At 33.1% G+C, this 21119-nt stretch overlaps 2 protein-coding genes across 6 annotated transcripts; one reads left to right on the top strand and one right to left on the bottom strand.

Moving 5' to 3' along the window:
• Window positions 1-1448: 1448 nt before the first annotated feature.
• Window positions 1449-9947, bottom strand: LOC134252733 (chromatin target of PRMT1 protein-like). Of its 5 annotated transcripts, none has more exons than XM_062735240.1 (9): window positions 9669-9947; window positions 9333-9417; window positions 8416-8572; window positions 6912-7092; window positions 6424-6496; window positions 5012-5050; window positions 4850-4882; window positions 4582-4620; window positions 1449-2435 (listed from the first exon to the last, which is right to left on the bottom strand). In XM_062735240.1, exons 2-9 carry the CDS (start codon window positions 9389-9391, stop codon window positions 2231-2233), a joined length of 786 nt encoding a protein of 261 aa, XP_062591224.1. In that variant the 5' UTR covers window positions 9392-9417; window positions 9669-9947; the 3' UTR covers window positions 1449-2230. The 5 variants fall into 5 exon arrangements, with proteins under 5 accessions (XP_062591224.1, XP_062591229.1, XP_062591237.1 ...); XM_062735245.1 differs by having other exon boundaries at window positions 9689-9947; XM_062735253.1 differs by lacking the exon at window positions 4850-4882 and having other exon boundaries at window positions 9669-9946.
• Window positions 9948-10186: 239 nt separating this feature from the next.
• LOC134252722 (meiosis-specific nuclear structural protein 1-like) lies at window positions 10187-16916 on the top strand. The gene is made up of 10 exons (XM_062735233.1): window positions 10187-10296; window positions 10703-10921; window positions 11253-11380; window positions 11996-12098; window positions 13182-13411; window positions 13795-14011; window positions 14425-14532; window positions 15057-15179; window positions 15708-15968; window positions 16099-16916. The coding sequence occupies exons 1-10, from the start codon at window positions 10294-10296 to the stop codon at window positions 16210-16212; spliced, it is 1506 nt and encodes a 501-aa protein (XP_062591217.1). The 5' UTR covers window positions 10187-10293; the 3' UTR covers window positions 16213-16916.
• Window positions 16917-21119: the final 4203 nt, after the last annotated feature.

Genomic DNA, 21119 nt, shown 5'->3' with positions numbered 1-21119 from the left:
TCACTGACCTTGTCGTCGTTTGAAAGGACTATATTAGTGGAGCATGCATACCAAATATGAAGTCCCTATCTCCTATGGTTAAAAAGTTATGACAAACAGTGGAAAAAGCTATTTTTAGCATAAAGGTCACAGTCAAGGTCACAAGATCATCGACCTTGTCATCGTTTGAAAGGACTTTATTAGTGGAGTATGGATATCAAATATGAAGTCCCTATCTCTTATTGTTCAAAAGTTAGGGCAAAGGTTAAAGTTGACAACAGACAGAAAGACAGACAGGACAAAACCAAAATACGCCCGGATCTATCGATCCTGGCGCATAAAAATTAGACATTTAATTACACAGTAGAAAAGAACAATTAACTCTTTACAACTTACTGAACTGTTATGCTCCATGCACTAAATGATCACGTCATAGACATAGAAATTTACCATTTCCCCGCAAGCGCCTTTTAGCGTGGTACACGTTTCTCTAATGTTTAGCGTAAATAATATTATGACGCTGTATTTCAATACAAAAATGACTTTTCTTATTTGATGAGATTTTTGCAAGTATAAAATAGAAGGATATTGGCATTGAATTAACGATTAAATGAACTTTTTAAAGTGCGTGAAAATGCGTGATTGCGGGGAAACGGTATATGCGTGATTTTGCGTTAGAAATAGGAAATGGTATATGCGTTAAAATGCGTGACTGCGGGGAAGGGGGTTAAATGTTAATTTTTAAATGTCACTTTTTCCGGGAAATTGTTCTCTCTAATAGGTCAATTCTTTTGTCATAGTGAATACAGTAAAACACGGTTATAGCGAAGTCCTGGGGACCTGTTAATTTAATTTCCTATATCCGTAATTCGTTATATCCGTATAACAAGTTAGTATAACCATATATAGCAAATTTGCAATATGCATGTTTTCCTTCAAGTGTTACTATCAAATATGTTAGGGAAGCAAATATTACAAAACATACCCCCCTGGTACCTTCGATAACTAAGGTTTTATTATGAATTGAATTTTATATACAAATGCTGAGAGAAAATAAAGTCAGTTCAATTATTCAAATTTTGAAATCTTTGAAAGTTCGTTATAAAAGATGTAAAATTTATTATATTCAACCTTGAGGGGACTCAAAATCATTTCGCTATATCCGTAAATTCGTTATATCAGAGTTCGTTATAAGCGTAAAATTTTACAAAGATTTGTTAAGAATTTTGCCGGGGACCCAGAAACACTTCGTTATATCTGTGAATTCGCTTTATCCGTGTTCGTACTAAACGTGTTTTACTGTATATCCTTTCTTTTGAATTATCATGCAAATCAAGATCAAATAGGAAACACTGATTTTGGACATCTTTCAGCAATTGGCATTCTATGAATCAGCAATGTTCTTCAAAATCATAAGAGCAATCTGTTTTACAGGATTCACAATTTTTAATTCAAGACAAAAAGTAGGCCTAGGTAAGTAGTATATTTTATATACTTCAACAAAAAAGATAACTGTGCTATAAAAACATTCTACAGCATACAACCACAAAGAAACTGTATACATAGGCATACAGTTTCCTACAAAAATTAAAATATTAATTGGCCTTGATGGGACTTGCACATTACTTTATTTCCATAAAAAGAATAAAATTTTTGTGCCTTTAAACAAAATAAAGCTCAATGTTAAATATTCAACTAATGACAATACTGATTTACTTAGACAAACACACTATCAATTTTACGTCTACACCAGCTACATAAAACAAATGAACACAAATACTATTTAATAAATGTACATACATGTTCTTTGATCAGAAACTACAAAAAACTATTTTAAAAAGTACATGTATATACAAGTTATTTGGTATACATTTTATATGAATCATATTAGCCCCAATATAAAACTAAGCAGTTACATGTACTAAACTCTACATCTCCTCTATAGCCCCTCACATCAAAACCACTATATCTTAATATTTATTCTCAACAAGAATGAGAAAACTTATAGTACCCACAATATAAAACATAAAACAAGTAATTCTGTCCACTGTTAAAATCTGATGAGGAAACATGGATTCAGATTTGACATATTGCACAAATGTTCATATTAAACTGACATTTGATATCTCTACACTATTTGTCTGTAAGGTTACATCAGATTATTCAGAACTCCTCTGTGTTTTCATTTCTAAATTAACACTACTCGTCCATAATTGCATCAGATTCTTCCAAACTCCCTTGGTATTTATGCTCAGCTCTGGGATTCGGCCATGTAGGCGTCGAGCTCTGCGTCTAGGTTACTCTTTGTTTTGGACATGTAGGCGTCTAACTGATTGTCTAGTTCCTCTGCTGTCATGCCTCCTCCCCTTGACCCTCCGCGACCTCTACCTCGACCCCCACGACCTCGCTGAAAGCGATTACCTCCCCTGTTGCCACGGTTTCCTCTACCACCTCGCCTATAACAGAAAATACAATACCAATTATTCAATGTATGTTTTCCAATGACAAAAAAAGTTTAATTCAAATTTAATTTTTAAAGTCATGAATCTCAACATATTTCGATCCATTCATCAGAACTTTGTAAGTAATTGTACAGCTATTTGTAAAAGACTAATAAAGGTCAGGTTTGTTCTACAAAAACAAGCAAGACACCTGGCTACATACGAAAGGCTGCAAAAACATTTAAAACTATTCCATTTACCATAATTACTTAAAATTAAGGTTTGAAAATTTTAAAGCTGAGGATTGAAATTTAGCAGGAAGCATAATATCTATGCATTGTTATTCTTCATCTCAATTCTTTATACCGTATTTGGGGGAATATTATACGCACTTTTTTCCTAAAATAAATTACTGTGAGAAAGGGATGCGTATTTTACATCACAATGGGATTTTGACAAGTTTTTCTTTCAGGTGAAACACGGCTATCATACGTACATACCGTAGTATTACCTAGAGACATATGCAATTTCTTTTGTTTATTGCCATATTTTAAACTTCGGAAAGTTATTGTTGGAAGGTATGCTTCTTAAAAATGTCACTTTTATAATCTTTTGATACCAAAATAACATGAAAAAGTAAGTTAAAAGTAATTTGAGCCGCATGTTGATTGTCTCCGAGAGGGCCGCCATAATTGATGTTATTTTTACACGTTTACTCATGCCTATGTCACGTGCTTCCGTAATGATAGTGCACATGCATCTTATCTGCCAGACAAAGTAATAAATCATTTTTTAATGAAATATAATAAAATAAATATTAATTTTAGGTTTAAAATAACTCAATGATAATCTGCAACAATATTAACACCCCCCCATACTTCCCAATGAAAGGAAGCCAATCTTGTGACACACATGCGCTGGTCAAATGATAATTACCTATCAACACCCCTCGGGGCAATTAATTGTCTACCGATTCCAAAGCAATGTTTTTACAGTTAGAGCACTGATTATTTACTTCTATGTTAATTGCATTGATTATTTTCTTTTTAAAAATTGGGGGTCAGTTTATAACCTTTCGTATGTGTGAGCATGTGTGGTATCATTTAGAAAATAAGATATTCGCGAAGATTCAGAAGAGGAAAATCGTAGTCTTCTTAAAGAAATAAATACTTTGATGTTTCAATTTCGTTTCCTGTTAAAATATTGTAAGATAATTTTCAGCATGATTATCTAGAACCAAAATTAAATATGACAACTGATAAAACTTTCGACAATATCTCTTGCTTTGTTGAAATAAAATTATTTCATCTAAGAATATGGCGATGCATAATTTCAAAATCACCGTAACTATTCATAAAAAAAATCTGTTAATTCTTTTACGCAACATTATCTAGTGCTTTGTTGAAATAAATGAATAAGTAATTTTCTCTAGATTGCCGCGATATGGAATGTCAGGATTAAGAGAAAGTTATAAAGTGTGTATTTTAAAAAAGTGTGTTCAGTAAATTTTGGACACTTAATCCTCGTGCCGATTTTCGTAACAAATTACTGCGATTTTCAAAGTTCAGAACATTGCTTGGTAAATTTTTCTGTTGCGTATAATACATCCGAACTGCATTTTTTTTCCCCAGTTTCAGACTCAAAAAGGGGGGTGCGTATTTTACATCAATGCGTATTATACTCGGCAAAATACGGTAAGCTTAGCTAAAACCTTTTGAAGGACTTGAAGCTATCATAAATCTACAAAAATCAGTAACTGACTGGAATTTCGGCAACTGTCAAAATTCAGTTCAATTTCAATATGACAGCAAACTTTTTAAAACTCATTTAAATTCCCTTGTCTAATCTTTATCATACACTTGTGATTTCATCTTCTTAAGAAGATATCATATTGTCCAAAAGTCATTATCAGTCAGAGATCAGTGAATTCTTATGGTGCAGAAGTCCATGTTAGGTAAACCTAAAGCTTGATACCATTAAGGGATGTAAAAAGTCTTACATCATTGTGCAAATTTTAAAACACACTGGTCCTACTAAAAAGAAATTAAAAAGGTAAATCAAAATATTTGTATTTTTGCCAAACTCAAGAAAAAAGGGACTTGGGTAAATGTGAGCAACAAAAATTGACACAAGGGCTGCTAGCAACAATAAGTGGACTCACATGTAGTCCTGGTTACCCCCTCTACCACGTCCCCTGGTTCTACAATGTTACTCAATGACTACATTTACGCTTTTGATAAATAATTGTGAACAACCAAGCTATCCTGCATTTCATTTTGCTAAAAGCACATTGTATAAAAAAGTAATTGTATTTTCTATCAATGCTTTTTTCATTCTATTTTTCTAAAAAGATAACAAATTCCAGATAAGTGAGAATCATGTCTGCGTGCAATGTAAAAACACAAGCAGCAATGCATGAAAACACTCACGAGTTGTCATAGAAACCCCCTCGTCCTCGACCCCTGATAATAAAAGAAAACGGTGCATGGAGGAATTTACAAATGTTTACAACAATACTATTATGTACCTTTATCATTACATACAAACAAAATTACACTATGTCAGCTGCTGGCATTTCGTATCAAACTTACCCTCGGTCTCCAAATCCCCCTCTTCCTCTGCCACGCCCTCTGTAAAAATAAAACATTTTCATTGATCGATAACCCATTTACTGGCTTTTCAAAAAGAAAAAAATAAACCAGCCACTTTCTAATGTTTTTTCTTAATCATTATTTGTGTAAGAAGAAGGATATGGAGATAACGAAAGTATTCAATCTCAACGTCCATTAAACAATATACAAAATAAGAGCAGAACAAACACGGACCTCCCAAACAGCAGACCATTCTACCACGATAATTGGCTACCTCAAAGGAAAGCCGCGGACATTATTCTCCAATAACTCACGAACGTCATCAAAAATTATCAGATCAGAAACACATATAAAACCTGTGCAGTTGAAATGTACATTTGACTTAAGAATGAAATACGTATTTAAACCACATTGATGTGTCATCTTTTACAATTTAAACACTGTATATTGCAGAAAATAGCAGCTGATGAATGTAGGTTTTTAAGGCCAAGTGGGGCTGTTTCCCGAACAGCCCTCCGCCATTTTCAAACTTTTGATCTTGGTAATAAAGTGGTAAAATAGGAAACTGATTTTGTTAGGCCCATTGTACATTCAAAAAGATTAATCTTTTCAAGCTACAAACAATAAAAGGCTAATTTTAATGCAGCGAAAGTTCAAATTGTCTGCATTCTATTCACAGGTAAACAAACAAATTTACACTCTGGTGTTAAATGGAACAGCGTTAAAGCAGCATGGTGACCTAGTTCGATTCTCTATAGAGAAACTATCAGTCGTATTTTAGGGCTGCTAACTACATGTAGCAGAATAGAAATAAAGTCCTTATTTTCGTGAATGATGCCTCAGTTTTTATCTTTCAAACAACATTTCTCGACCTCGGAGATTATTCTGCAACATTCACAAAAACGTGGACTTTATTTCTTAGATAGTAGTTGTTCAACTACTTATAATTACTGTTTAATAAGTTAAATATTTAGATTTTTTTTTTATATTCAGAAGAAATTTATTTTTTGTTCATGTTAGTGTAGATTTGACTTTGTGCATTTCTTAATGTTTCTATTTGTGTACATGCATATGTGTACAAAGACACTTAGCTTTGTACTTGAATGAATGAGAGTTTCTTTCTTTCTGCAAAAGATGCTAAGAAGAATACACGGATAAATGTGATATATACTGTAGAAGCACAAATTTTCGTGGGGATAAAATTTCGTTGATTTGTCATCAAAAATAGTTTCGTGGGCATTTAATTTCGTTGTTTTGAGAGTAATTCCATTCAATATATAATCATAAAAAATTTCGTGTGGGATTTAATTTCGTTGATAATTGTTAACAACGAAATAAACGAAATTTAATCCCCCACGAATATTTGTGCTTTTACAGTATTTAAAGAAATAAATAAATTTCTGGATCCCCACCTGAATCCACCCCGAGGACTTCCGAATCCTCCCCCTTGTTTGCTGGGCTGTACAAATCCACCACGACCCCGCCCTGTAATAAACATGACAGGTGTAACATTCTACACAACTGTGAAAAAGAATACTATCACAGCTCCACCTCTATTTTAGACCTTTTTTAGGGTTGATTGAACATGTTGTGGAAGTGATTGAGACTTTCTTTACAAAATCAAATTAATCTTCAGGTATTTCACTTGTCAGCTTATAAGAAAAGTTTAGGCAGAACCTATCACTTCAAAACTATTAAATTGAACGATGTGAATTGTTCAACGTTAAATGAAAAAACTGCTCAAAAATTCTCACTATTCGAAAAAGGCAGTGGTGCTATCAAACATTTTTCAATCAATGTCAGGATTTGTGTAATGTCTTTACAGTTTTACTTTAAATATCAAGTTATTTTGATTGTACCCTCTACAGCTACATAAGTTTATATTCTCATTAGTGATAACCTCTAGGAGCCATTGCGTCTCCCCCTGGTCCGCCTCTGGATCCTCCCCTCTGTCCCCGTCCTCCACCCCTTTGTCCTCTGTTGAATCCAACACCCCCTCCTCCACGGCCCCGCCCTCTGACAGCACTCAGATTCAACCTGGCCTTCACATTAGTCCTACCCAAACGCTGCTTCAAGCTGGTCTACAACGGGTTAAAATATTTCAATTCCTGTATAAAAATCTTCTGAATCAATACATGCATACATTTGTACAACAAGAAATTGGAATCTTGAAACTTATAACAAAAGAATTGAATAGATTTTTTATGCGCCCGAATTTTTTTCGGGGCGCATATTGTTTTTGTCCTGTCTGTTTGTCTGTTTATCTGTTTGTCTGTTTATCTGTTTGTCTGTCTGTCTGTTGTCAACTTTAACATTCGCCAAAACTTTTGAACCGTAAGAGATAGAGACTTCATATTTGGTATGCATATTCCTCTAATAAAGTTCTTTCAAATGACATCAAGGTCAATGACCTTGTGACCTTGACTGTGACCTATATGCTAAAAATAACTTTTTCAACTGTTTGTCATAACTTTTGAACCATAAGAGATAGAGACTTTATATTTGGTATGTGTATTCCACTAATAAAGTTCTTTCAAATGACATCAAAGTCAATGACCTTGTGACCTTGACTGTGACCTATATGCTAAAAATGACTTTTTCCACTTTTTGCCATAACTTTTGAACCATAGGAGATAGGGACTTCATATTTAGTATGCATACTCTTTTAATAAAGTTCTTTCAAATGACATCAAGGTCAATGACCTTGTGACCTTGACTGTGACCCCTATGCTAAAAATAGCTTTTTCAACTGTTTGTCATAACTTTTGAACCATAAGAGATAGGGACTTCATATTTGGTATGCATACTCCACTAATGAAGTTCCTTCAAATGACATCAAGGTCAATGACCTTGTGACCTTGACTGTGATCTATATGCTAAAAATTGTTTTTTCCACTTTTTGCCATAACTTTTGAACCATAGGAGATAGGGACTTCATATTTAGTATGCATACCCCACTAATTAAGTTCTTACAAACAACACCAAGGTCAATGACCTTGTGACCTTGACTGTGACCTATATACTAAAAATAGCTTTTTGAACTTTGTTGATGCCGGGCGCATAGTGTTTCACAAACACATCTTGTTAATTCCACTTTTAACTGTAAACAGTGTCGTCCTAGACCAGGCCTCTTCTTTTCATTAGTGCAATGAATCAATGACACTGACCCCATAATACAAACTTTTTTCTAACTGGTGTTGGTGTTATTTTGGCATTACTAATTGTAAAGTTTCCAAAGAAATCATCAAAAAACCATATGTGATTTCTCTTTTTGGGGGGAAATTTCATCTTTAAATTTTTTCATGTTTATTTCCCCAACTTCTCATGTCATTATTTTTCAAATTCTCACAGCTGCCTTATTTCCGAAAACTGACGTCCAACTGAAGTCCTAGCTGGTCACTCACCTTTTTGATTTTCAGTGCTGCCTGTACTGTAGGTCTGTTTGCCATTTGCTGAGCTAGCCTCCGATTGGCTGAGGATGCCTGCTGGGCCTCCGCCATTCTGGCTCGGATGGCCTGGGGTGAGGTGGGTGATGTCGGCGTCTTGACAATGTTGGTAAATCTTCGGGATTACAAGGAGAGGGTGCATTAGTCTTACTAGGGATAACACCCATCACTGCAAGACTTAATTCTTAAAGACTTTTTCTCCATGCTTTTTTATATACATGTAGGTTGGCTCATTACTGCAAAGCATATCCATTATTGCTTTTTTTTTTTTTAACCTTTTCTTCATTATTTTCATATGATTGTGTAAACACAAGCCTTTCTTCAGTCCTTAGTTTTGCCCATGACTGCAAGGTATTCCAAATAAATTTGGATATTTACCTTACTAGGGCAGTGCTAATGATAGCTTTCAATGTCACTATTGTGAACTATGCCTTACTAGAGCCAACCATTCTTTTACATGTTATTGTGAAACTATTACAATAAATCTTCAAAATTGCATCATGCAGTTATTTAAACACCAGAAAAAAAATTCAAAGAATGCACATAAAATACAAACCATCTTTCTTGTCACAAGTCAAATATTCTGATTTAAAATTTGTAAAATTTCCAATTTTCATAGTACACTCTTTATTTAAAAAAAAAGTTAACTCTAATAATTTCATTTCATGCATTTCGACACCCTATGAAAAGGGTGTGTTAATGTTTTGGAGAAAAAGTCTGTTTTCTACTGTAACAAACTTTTGCGCATGATCACTCATAAGTGACATATAGCACATCCTCTCCTACACCATTCAGAGGGTCTCTCGACCAGGGAACACCCTCCTTACATGCTGTAGACACTCTCCCCCTTCTTCAGGGTCTACAACTCCCCTCACCTGTCATTCAGAGACATCTTTGTCCCGCTCTTCAAAACTATCTTTGCTGGGACTGCCATTTTATTCTTTTTCCTGTTGAACCCACCTGAAAAATATTCTAAAACTAAACAATAACTATTCTGGATATGTAATATTGTTAAATGTTTGCCATGATTGTGAAAACAAACGAACAATAAACAATGAATATATACTAGGTTTGTTGATAAAAGGCAATTCGGGTTAAGTTGACATTTTTAACGGTAAGGGTGGATAAATTCTCTCTCCGCAAAAGTTTATAAATATTGGAGAGAACCTGTCTTTGTTGATTTCAAAATAAAGTACATACCTTTTTCTTACCAGTAAATAGGACAATTTACACCGATGGTAGGTCGGTAGTTTGATTTTTTTGGATTGTTTGCAGTTAGTTTCCTTTCTGTTTGCAGTTTACCTTTTCGACACCGGTTGAAATGTTTTTACTTCCGTTTAGCCGTCGGGATTTTTTCTCGTCGATCCAAAGTTAAAGGTATTCAATATTTTTTCAATCATGAACAGGGCAAAAATATAAACAAAATATCCACAACATAAAATAATAAATAAAGAATGTATATCGACGAATATAGCAAGATCTCTTTAGTATACATGGACTCTTTTTCCGTTTTTATCCGGTTCCGATAATGTTAAATTTTTTTGAAAAAATGGAACCATCCATTAAGGTTTGAAAGGTTATTTTTAAAACATTTAATTCACGGAGTTTTGTGGCTTCCAAATAATCTTTTAATATTGTTCATTTTCCATGCAATAATAATAAAGAAAAAAGTTTCAATCTGTCACACATCCGTCTAAAGATTCAGGAAAAAAATTTGTTACAGCAAGACAAGTCTGTTCCAACCTAGCAACAGACGAGTCCAAGTGCAAACACAAATACACTGAGAGCATATCGACTTATTACACTTGGAAGTGAAAATTTAAATTTATAGCTAAAATGGTAAGTATTTTAAGCAATAATCAAATATTTACGTGATAAAATTTTATTTAAAGTTATTCTAGAATGTAAATTTTGCAGTTGTGATGCTTTTCGAAGGAAAAACTTTCGAAAATAGTGTGCACTGTGAGATTTTTTTCATGTTTCATGTAAATAGCCTAATATATTTTTTCGTATCACTTTCAACACAGACCTGTACAGAATTTTTGCCATATTAAAATCAAACTTTCAGACACTAAATGCTTTATCTAATGAGGATTTTATCCAATTACCCTCAAGCAATGCCTCAGCAGGATTTTTTTCTCATAAATTGCAACTAGCCTACATGATAATTCTAGTTATCTAATGTCAGTGTAATAGTTTAAACTTATTTGAACATGGTGAATAACTTGCATGTTCCATTTTGTAGACAACTGTGCGCCGAGCCCTGACAGGAGGGGCGAGAGAAAGGCAGTTAGAGAACATGAGAAGACAAGAAGATTATCGGGAAGACACGATTCGTCGCTTACACGAGGAGAAAAGACTCGAGGCTAACATGAGCAATGAGGAGCGTATCTCAGAGAAACGTTTTATCAGGCGGACTATGATGGAGCAGAAGGAAAGGGAAATGGAGGAGGCAATCCTAAAGGTTAAAATGTTCAGTTACTTGATGAATTTACTTAAAATGCAACAAAATTGAGAAAGGCTTTCTTGTCATTTTATTTTTAAAAACAATTATAGAATTAAACATGTATTTATTCCTGTATTTGTGGTATATAAGATTGAACTCTTTATTATCCCCCTACTCTGAAGTGTGAGGGTTTTTTAAGCAATGTTCTTGAATGTGTTCATATGGATGAAAAAATGCATCTATTCAGTAAATTTTACAAATCATTATTTACATCATTGGTAAATTTGATTTGTGACTGAAAATTAATAACATCCAGAATTTGTAAAATATTCTTTGCTTAATATTTTAGGCCCAGAGAGATCGCTTGATCAGAGAAGAACAGTTACTTCATGAAGAAAGACTGGCTGCAGAGCTGGAGAAACGGAAACTAGATTCCATCAGGGACGAGAAAATGAGACAACAGATCAGAGAAACAAGGTAGTGTAATAAAGTCATGATATTTATTACTTAAATATTTAAGGTGTAATTAAGAATTGAGGTATCATGTTTTGCCTTTTATTGGGATGTAAAACAGGTTGGTCATGTGATAAAGATTTGATCATGTGCAAACCCGTTTTACATCCCAATAAAAGGCAAAACATGATACCATATTACTTATATTTACATTTGTGACTGATTTATTACAAATAGTAACTTTAGTATTTAAGTAAAGTTTAAAATCCATTACATTTTTTTTTAAACTCAACAGTATAAATTAAATGTGTTGATAATGTCCATCGCTTATGATGTCACTATCAAATTAGGTAGATGGCTTATGACTAAATAATTTACGGTCACATGACGAACATGTTTTACGGAGATGTAAAAACACCTGGTTCATATAGTGCTATAAGGGAATTTGCAAATGTAAATATTATTTCGTAAAAGCCTTTAGAAATTGTCAGGATAGTGATTCTAAAAATTGCTTTCCAGTTAGTGCAGCATATGTAACTCTTTTTGTGTGTGTGTAACTCAGTAAAAATAATTCATGTAATATTTTCTTTCGAAGAAATGAGACTATTTACATTAAAGTTGCTTTCCTTTTTTGTACAGTCTAGAGTTGAGAGAACTAGAAGCAAAGTTACGATCAGCCTACATGAACAAAGAAAGAACAGCACAGATAGCCGAAAAAGAAGCTCTCAAGTTTGACAAAATGGTATGGATTTTTCTTCCTCACCTGCATTTTCAATATTTTTCATTTCATATTTAGTAAATAAAATGATCCTTCAAAATTTATTTCAGAAAATTCAATTAGATACTGTACATTATTTAGTAAAATTTATCTACATGTGTTTCTTTGAAATCTACATTTATTCCTGTACTTTGTCAGTTATCTCTGAATTGTGACATATAAATACAGTAAAGCTTGTTTAATCGGGATTTTGAATATTCCAAAATCTTGTCCAACAGAAAGTAAACTTAACGAGGCCGAGTCTAATTATTTCTGCCCTAGGGATTTTGATAATTTTTTGATAATTAATTTTTATTATATTTATTGTTTTAGGATTAAAATATCGAATGTTTACCACCCTGTTTTCTTAGTGGGCCATCTTAAATGTTGTCAACCTTTACTATTGGACCCTATGGGAATTTGTAGGAAAATCGCCAAATCATTACATTTTTTCAATATTTTTTGTATTTCTGCCCTAGGGATTTCCTTTTCATTCAAGTAAGTGAAAGTAAATGTAAATAGTCACCAAATTGTGAAATTTCAAAAAAGTTCACCATCTCGATTGGTCTAGGTCGAAGCTGAATACCTCTAAAATTGCCATATTACGGTAAAATACATATCTATGGTGACGTTGTAAGAGCCATTTCAACGTTCTTTTTTCCAATGATTGTCGTAAAGTCACATTTTCAGATCAGTAGTAGTTACAAATAATGTTAATTTTGTATTAAAATTAAAATAATTAATGACTGCATGAAATTAAAAAAACTGCGCAATGTGATGCGCACTAGAATTAGACTCGGCCTCGTTAAAGTCCCTCTCTATATGTTAACTGTCTCACACAGAATGTTGTTTAATCCTGCCAATTTCTTTGGAGCAGATTATTAAAAAAAAACTACCTATTCGGGCAATGGGGTTTATTGCTAATAATAAGGAAAGTTGATGAAGGAAAACTTGAAGTCATTGCGTTGATGATGTTCACATTACTAGATTAGACAAGTTTTCACTGTTCTTCTTAATTGAGGTTTTTACACCTGCTCCACATTATTTAAAAAATATGTTCCCCCCTAGAAACGAGATTCAGAGATAGCGCATGAAATGAAGATGCAGCACGATCGAGCCGAAGAGGCGGAGAGACAGAGAGAGATCGAGAAATACCGGGAACAGATCCGCTACCAACAGGAACTGGAGCGACAGTTAGAGGAACAGGAACAGAAAAAACAACAGGCCTACGAAGAGTTCCTCAAGGAGAAACTCATGATAGACGAGATCGTACGCAAGATCTACGAGGAGGATCAAAGGTAGGGAGGGGTGGAAAGAGGCTTTCTTTTTAAATTTTTTTTTAAAAATTACAAAAAAGATTCTTTATTTATATAAAATTCACTTCATCTGTCATTGATTTCTAATCATGCTGACAAGTCTGAGATGTTTTTTTTCTTCTTAATAACACTTTGTGTTCAATGTCCTATTTATTAACACATATATTTTCAAAGATTTAGAATATTGCATTGTACATGTTTAAACAAATGTATTGTTACAGGTGTATGAAGAAATGAATACCTAATTATGCTATTTGTGAAAGAAATAAATCTGTATCATTTTCTTCAAATATTTAACAGACATCCACCAATGATATATCTATTTTGAAATAACTGGATTAACATTATGTCTGTCTATTAACCAGGGAGAGAGAGCTTACAATGTCCAAGAAGAAGGCCACCCAGAAATACATCCAGGAATTCAAACAAGCACGGGAGGAATGGAAGGTCCTGGAGAAAGAGAGAATGGAGGAAGAAAACCGCAAAATTCTACAGTTCTCCAAACTCCAGGAGGAGAGAGAGAACGCCCGCATGGAGAGCAAGAAACAGAAGGAGGAGGCCATGGCCAGAGTACAGCACGCGGTAAGTGGAAGTCTGTTTGGTGGCTAGGTGGGCATGAGAAGGGAGGTAATTATTAAAGGCCCTTTAATTTATCATATAGGCTTATAAATCCTTGAAGGGATTATAGTTGATGCACATGACAATGTATTTTGTTAGCAGAAAAATGTTCTTTCAGTAGATGAGCCAGTAAATTCCCAAATTCTTTGAAGGAGTGGAAGCGAGACTTATTATGAATGCTCTGTAAAATTGAATACTTGAAAGAATGATCGTGCTAAACCAAGAGCAGAATCAGTGTTCATTTCTTTGCAAACAATTTTGAAAGCCTTTGGTAGATCCTGAATATATAATGCTAGTTAAAGGGAGACAATTTTACATTTACCTTGTTTTGTTTTGTTTGTATGAAATATTAACAGTAAACCTGTTACTATTTATAGCTGGCAGAGGACATCTCAGCGAAGGAGGCGGCCCGAGAGGAGATGGAGAGGATCCGACTGGAGCTGTACCTCGAGGAGCAGGAGGAGAAAGAGAGGCAGAAAGAAAGGGTAGGTGGATCTAACAGTTAGTATAAGGGTAGGTGGATCTAAAAGTTAGAATAAGTATAGGTGGATCTAACAGTTAGAGCAAAAAAAGGGTACGTGGATCTAACAGTTAGAATAAGAAAGGGTAGGTGGATCTAATAGTTAGTATAAGGATAGATGGATTTAACAGTTAGAATAAGGATATAGCTATAGGTAGATCTAACAGTTAGAATAAGGGTAGGTGTATCTAGAAGTTAGAGGAAAAAAAGGCTGGATGCTTCTTTGTTGGCTTTCAATTCAATGTTTATAAGGCCTCTAAATTCAAATTATTTGATAAATATTTTCTCAAAGGAATCAAAATTATCTTTATAAACCTGTTGGAATATGTACAAAATATCTCATCTGATGTATCATTCTGAATTTTAGTTAACTTTTATGTACATAGATGATAAAGCTTTTAAATTCTTATCAAGTCTCTTAACATGATATAAAGTTTATGATATGTATGTAATTGGAGTTTAATTGATTGCTGTTAATTTGTGTAACAGGAGGATATGGAGAAGAGGATCCGCCAGAGACTGGAGTTACAGAGCACACACGCCCAACAGATGCACTTCAAGAATCTCCGCAGGAAGGCGGAGGAGGACGAAGAAGAGGAATTCAGGCAACAGGTAAAAAGGGGAATAACTCTATTTAGCTCTGTTCTAAGAGCACTAACATACCTTGATAGAGTGAAATACAAACCTTTGGGTTAAACTTTAAGAGACTTTTATATTCTGAAATTGGAAATTGCACAAGAAAAGAAGAAGATAGTAAGGCAAAAAAAAATTAATTTCTTGGTTCTCAGGCCCTCCTTCATCTCTTCCAAGGGTGCCTCATTGACCCTTTTTATTGCTAAATCAATAAAATATAAACACCAAATCACCTCCCTCATCATTTTTTGAGGTTTTGTACAATGTAAAAAGCTGCCTCATCATGTTTTGGGGGCAATAAAAAAGAAAAAAAAATGCCTCCCTCCCTCATCGTATTTCTTGAAAAAAGGCCTGAGAACCAAGTAATTAATTTTGCATGGCCTAAAAGAAAAGTTTGCTTATTTAAAAAAAAAAGAAGATTTTTGTAAAAGAATTTATGCCAATAAAAAAAAACGAAGAAAGTAGTAGATAATAAGTATATATTGACAATTTTTCTATCATTACTAGATGATGGCCAAATTTGCGGAGGATGACCGCATAGAACAGATGAATGCTAACAAGCGGCGCATGAAGCAGTTGGAACACAAACGGGCGGTGGAAAAACTGATCGATGACAGGAAGGCGCAGTTTGCCGCCGACCGCGAGAGGGAACTCGAGGAACGCCGTGAGGAGGAGAGGATGGAGGCCTTCAGGAAACAGATCATTGAGGAAGAGAGGCAGAAACTGCTACAGGAGCACGCCATGAGACTCCTAGGATACCTACCAAAGGTATGAAATGCTGGTCGTTAATAGGGAATAAAAGTCAATGAAATTTCCATTGTAGAATTATGTGTATTTAGTGAAAACTGGATTTAAATACCTGTACATGTACCTTAGATTCTCATTCTCTTTCCTGCAGGGTGTGATCCGAGATTCCGGAGATCTAAGCATGCTAGGTTCCGAATTTAAGGAGGCATACAGCAAGCGTCAGATCGATCCCTTTGATGATGAAGCGTGGGACCAGCGTCGGTAGGGAATTGACCAATCAAATTAGGCAACTGTGATAATGAATTATTTTTAACCAATGCCGTCCATCGTTACACTGCTGTCTGACTTGTTTATGGTAGAATGTAAAATTTAAATTTTATATTAGATTGTCAGGTGATGTTACTATTTTACAGCAGTGGGGGTATTCCATTTATTACTATCTGTTTTTATACAGAAAATTATCAAGAGTGAATGTGTGAGAAAATGTGAAATGTGTTGTGTATGAGGGACTTGTAATGTGAAATTTTTTGCTGTCTTGTTTTGCCCAGGAATAGTTGAATAATTATTCAATGGTTGTATAATATTGGTCAGAAAACACATTTACATCATGTATAATGCATTTCATGATATGTGTATCTGTATATTCTGCTATGCAGTATTTTTCTGAATTTTATTGTGAATACATGTACAGTATACAAAAGAGTAAGGTGTTACTATTAAGTTATTCGCTTATTATTACTCAATGAAGTGCTAAGATTGATTAATAATATACATGCGTGAGAAGAAAAAAACACAGTCAGTCGAAGAAACATTATATATTTCTGCAACTCTTTGTTTCGTTCCCTATTCCTTTTATTTTTAGCCAGATAATATTTCATTATAAAGGTGTTCTGTATTTCATAGGATTAAAATAACTATAAAATTTCTTTTGTATAAAATCATGCCAATTGAACAGTTAAATAACTTCTGTGAAAATTAAAAGATGAGAACTGAAAAATTGTAGTTTTCTTTATTTCAACAACTAATATTTACATTCGCTGTAAGACAACTGTGAAATTGATTTGAAAGTTATTTTTGTGTATACTCACGCGTAGAAATATACACGGAGAAACGTGCGTTAACGTGACGTCACAATGAGGCTGCAGCGACGTTAGTAAGAATACAGCGATATAGGGCAGCGAGAAATTCAAATATTGAGTATATTTTAGTTGCTTCCGAACATGTAAAATGTAAAGATAAGAAATGTTTTTCAGTTTAGTGTGAATTATTGGTGTGTGAATCACACAGACTTGCACGTAGGCATATTTTTCATGAAGCGCTAGCACCAATAACTCGCACAAAACTTAAAAACATTCCTTAATTAAATGGAGTTGTGTATTATTCATACCTTGTCAAAAAAATATATATACTTGAAGCATTGCATGATTATCAGGGAAAAGGGGCATTTTATTTTCTTAAGGATTAAATGAAACAACAGCAAACTTAAACAGGCGCCTAAAGTAGAATTATTAATGAATTTAATCAAACTAAGTTCATACTGGTACATAGTCTAAAAATATTGCATTTCACTGAACCTAACGCTGATGGTTTTTAAACTCGTTTAGGAAATACATGTACTGTTAATCAACTTTAATTTGCATGAGAGAAATATTAACCTGTTCTGAAAAATTCTTTTACTCACAAATATCTATCTCCCTGAACATTTTTTTTTAGATTTATGTTTATATATTTTATGTAGAATCTTCCTCAATTGCAGAAAAGTCACTTTCTTATCACGCTTATTTGTAAGAGTGATACCAAAGCTACAATATGAATCAAAATCAAAATTTCGATCAAGTTTGTCAGTTTCCCATCAATTTCTTTTTTCCTAAAACATCCATATCTGTAGCATAAGTGAAGCAACAAATGTACATTCCACAGTTGATCAGATTCAAAATCAAAACCCACAGGACCTACAGGAGTACATTTTAAGGCAAAAAGGTGATCTTAAAATCAAACACTTCGATCAGGAATTAATTCAATTATTTCTTCATTTTAGTTAATTTTTGATTGGTCAGTTGTATATATATAATTTTTTTAAAATAGAAATAACACTATGGATATGTCAATACACATCTTGTGTAATATTGCTCCAAATATGAAAAGTTGCAAAGTAGATAATATACATGTAATAACAGTAATAATATAAAATTGTACGGAACTCTCTCCTGCCTTGGGTAAGGTAAGATTGATTGTCAAATTAAGGGAGAATGACCATCCAAGGGAGGTAAATCTAAAATGTACGAAAATTTAGAGATTTTTCTCAAATTTTGACATGTTTGTTAAACTAGTGTTTGCCTGAATTCTTGTTTAATCTCCAATTTAAGGTGGATGTCATATTTACAGTAAATTCCATCTATACATGTATACTATTGGTCATTCTGCCTTAACATTAAAACTGCATGTTATAAAATTCCATTCTGTATGAAGTAATGAAAAAAAAGCTTTAGATTTTAAAAGCACTGATTGCCAAACTTTGAATATATTATTTATTCTATACTCTACATGCTCTAAACAATAATCATAGCCAATTTTATTTGAAAGATTTGGTGCAGCTGAAATGTTTTGTGTATGACCATAATATTTCTAGCATAAAGCCGTCTCTCACATTGGCATTCTTAAAAAAGATTTTTTTTTTTCCTATGGAATGCATTTATACAAATGTTTGATTTTCTCACATAAACAATATATTTGCATAAAGACATATTATCTTCCACAAGTGAACAAATTGTAATTTACTGAAACATTTGCATACAATGTAAAATCAAACAAAAAATAATATTCAAATTGAAAATAAATCAATTTCTTACGTATTCACAACATAACCAATGTATGAAGTCTACAACTAATGCATACTTATATAGACTAAAATGTATTCATCTACTAGACATGTCCCATTCATTCAAAAGTAAATTTAATAGCACAATGTAGCAAGATATTTGTGACTTGAAAAGTATGCACTTTTGAAATCCTTCAATTTGATTCAATTTTGAAAAAAAAAAATGCATGTGAAACTTTTAAAAGTTTATTAGTTGACATTTTATTTTGAGAGAGTAAGTCATAAAATGAGTCCAAATTTAAACAAATGTCTGTTTTCCCTCTCCCAACTCAGACTGTAAACTTTGGGTTGGTTAAGAGATGTGGATAATATTCTTTTCTCAGAATTTCATCATTAATGCTGAATTTCAATATGCATAAAAAAAATGATTGCTCCCTGGTGGTTGTAAAATTTTTAAGCCGGGCCATTGTTAGCCAGTCAGTTGGGAAGAGGCAAACATTCTTTTTTAAATGGACTTGCATAAGATTAAAAGGGAAGGGCATAGAGAAAATATGGCACTTGTATGTTATAATACAAATTGTTTGACTAAAAGCCCATCCCAATTTACTTCTTATCATCAACAAAAATCTCAAACTCTATACACTAAATAATTTAAATGTTCTCCCTTTTCAAAGGAAAAAATTTTTCAGCACTTTGCATGCAATTTTGAATTTTTGTAGCATTTTCCATATTAACGGGATTATTTTTACACCCTTTCAAACTTGCAAAAATGTTGCCATTTTATAATTTGCCTCAAAACAGTTTCATTCAAGAGGTTAATATGCCGTCTTCTTTGAATTCTCTTTGTTTTGAATTCATCCACTTATCACAAGGGCAAAGGAGGTAAAAACAAAACTGTCCACTGTAAATGGATACAGTACTTTGTGTGTATGTCTGGGTGTAAGTTCATGTATGCAATTATTTACATTTTCGCATGAATCACTGAACAAACAAACAGACTTATTCTAAAAAAATCACAGTTACTCAAAGCCATTCAAAAATTCATGTAACTATACATGTGCACACAATTAAAATGTGTGATCAGGAATGCATAATTAATAATTGTCATAATTAATAATTGTGAATTGAACAATCATATAAAAATTATGCTATATACAAAGCTTTGGAATAAGATGATAATATAATGTACTGGTACTTATAAATGAGCAAGAATATATATAAAAAGCTTAATTATAACAATAAGTGTATAAGGACAGGTACATCTCTAGCCCAACTATCAAAATAGATGAATTATAATAATACATCACATAACACACACACATACATACATATGGCAACATAGTAACATAAGGTTCGGTCTTATATTTATTTTATATCTAATAGAAACATGGTGAGGTCAGGAAAATGTATAACACACCCAAAAAAAGCAAGTACAAGAACTGAGTTGATGAAGAGAAAAAAAATTATGTTTCATGGTAGACAAGGACAGAATCTTTTAAGAAATGTTTCATATATCACAGGTTATTGATTGGACATTTTTCTTGCTACAGCAGTTTGAGAACACAGGAATATGAAGGCGTGGGTAATGTTATGATAATAATTAAATTTTAGTGAATTTACATCAGAAAGAGGTGCATTTTACTTGGTTTTAGTAAGCTCTAATTTTGTGTGAAGTTTTCCTTAATATAAAATCTTTCTCTGTTCATATCTATTCTTGACTAGTACCAATTACATGTAGTTTCTCCAAATATGACTACGACCTATAGAGACAATACTATATATATCATATGACTGTTAAATAGTTCTGTGTAATGTCTCCTGATAAGCTGCTCTATTTATAATTCTCTTTTCTTCATTTATAGGATGAGATTTATGCTGAACATATAATTAAAGTCAGAATACTTAAATATAACGATTATGGCAAGCATTAAATACCTCTTACATTACATTATCTAAGTTATATTATTCTACAAAATGAGCGCTAATAAATATATCAATTTTAAGGGTATTTTTAAAGACAATCTTTCATTTAAAATCTAATTTGAATATCATTAGCAAGTGCTTCATTTATGAAAAATATCAAATTTTAGTCAAGATCTTCAATCTATGAACTTTCTTGTCTTGTGCTAATCGAAAAAAAAATATTCTGTGGTAAAAGAAAAATATGCATAATTTCCCCAATAGAGACATGAGGAGATATAAATACTTCAATCATAGAGTTTCAGATAAAAATAATCTTAACCCCCATCCCCTTTTTTAAAAAGAGTAATAAAAACAGATGTTGGCACTAAAATCTTGGAATGTGTAACAATTTTCTCATGAAACTGGTCCTCGAGAGGAAATAAATATGCCCC

The sequence above is a fragment of the Saccostrea cucullata genome, unplaced genomic scaffold, assembly GCF_032062105.1.
Source record: "Saccostrea cucullata isolate Sc308-1 unplaced genomic scaffold, CSIRO_AGI_Scuc_v1 ctg6183, whole genome shotgun sequence".
Classification (NCBI taxonomy): Eukaryota; Metazoa; Mollusca; class Bivalvia; order Ostreida; family Ostreidae; genus Saccostrea; species Saccostrea cuccullata.
Note: the sequence above shows the minus strand (reverse complement) of the source record. Positions and strands in the feature narration are given on the sequence as shown.

What these genes read in the sequence shown, in the direction of transcription:
- LOC134252733 (XM_062735240.1), bottom strand. Translation starts at nt 9,391, where the DNA reads ATGGCAGTCCCAGCAAAGATAGTTTTGAAGAGCGGGACAAAGATGTCT. An exon ending in AGACGCAATGGCTCCTAGAG is followed by an intron (nt 6,497 to 6,911) that starts GTTATCACTAAT and finishes TGTTTATTACAG; the next exon opens with GGCGGGGTCGTGGTGGATTT. An exon ending in GGGGGTTTCTATGACAACTC is followed by an intron (nt 4,621 to 4,849) that starts GTGAGTGTTTTC and finishes GTAACATTGTAG; the next exon opens with AACCAGGGGACGTGGTAGAG.
- LOC134252722 (XM_062735233.1), top strand. An exon ending in CTCTCAAGTTTGACAAAATG is followed by an intron (nt 12,099 to 13,181) that starts GTATGGATTTTT and finishes GTTCCCCCCTAG; the next exon opens with AAACGAGATTCAGAGATAGC. An exon ending in AAGAGGAATTCAGGCAACAG is followed by an intron (nt 15,180 to 15,707) that starts GTAAAAAGGGGA and finishes TATCATTACTAG; the next exon opens with ATGATGGCCAAATTTGCGGA.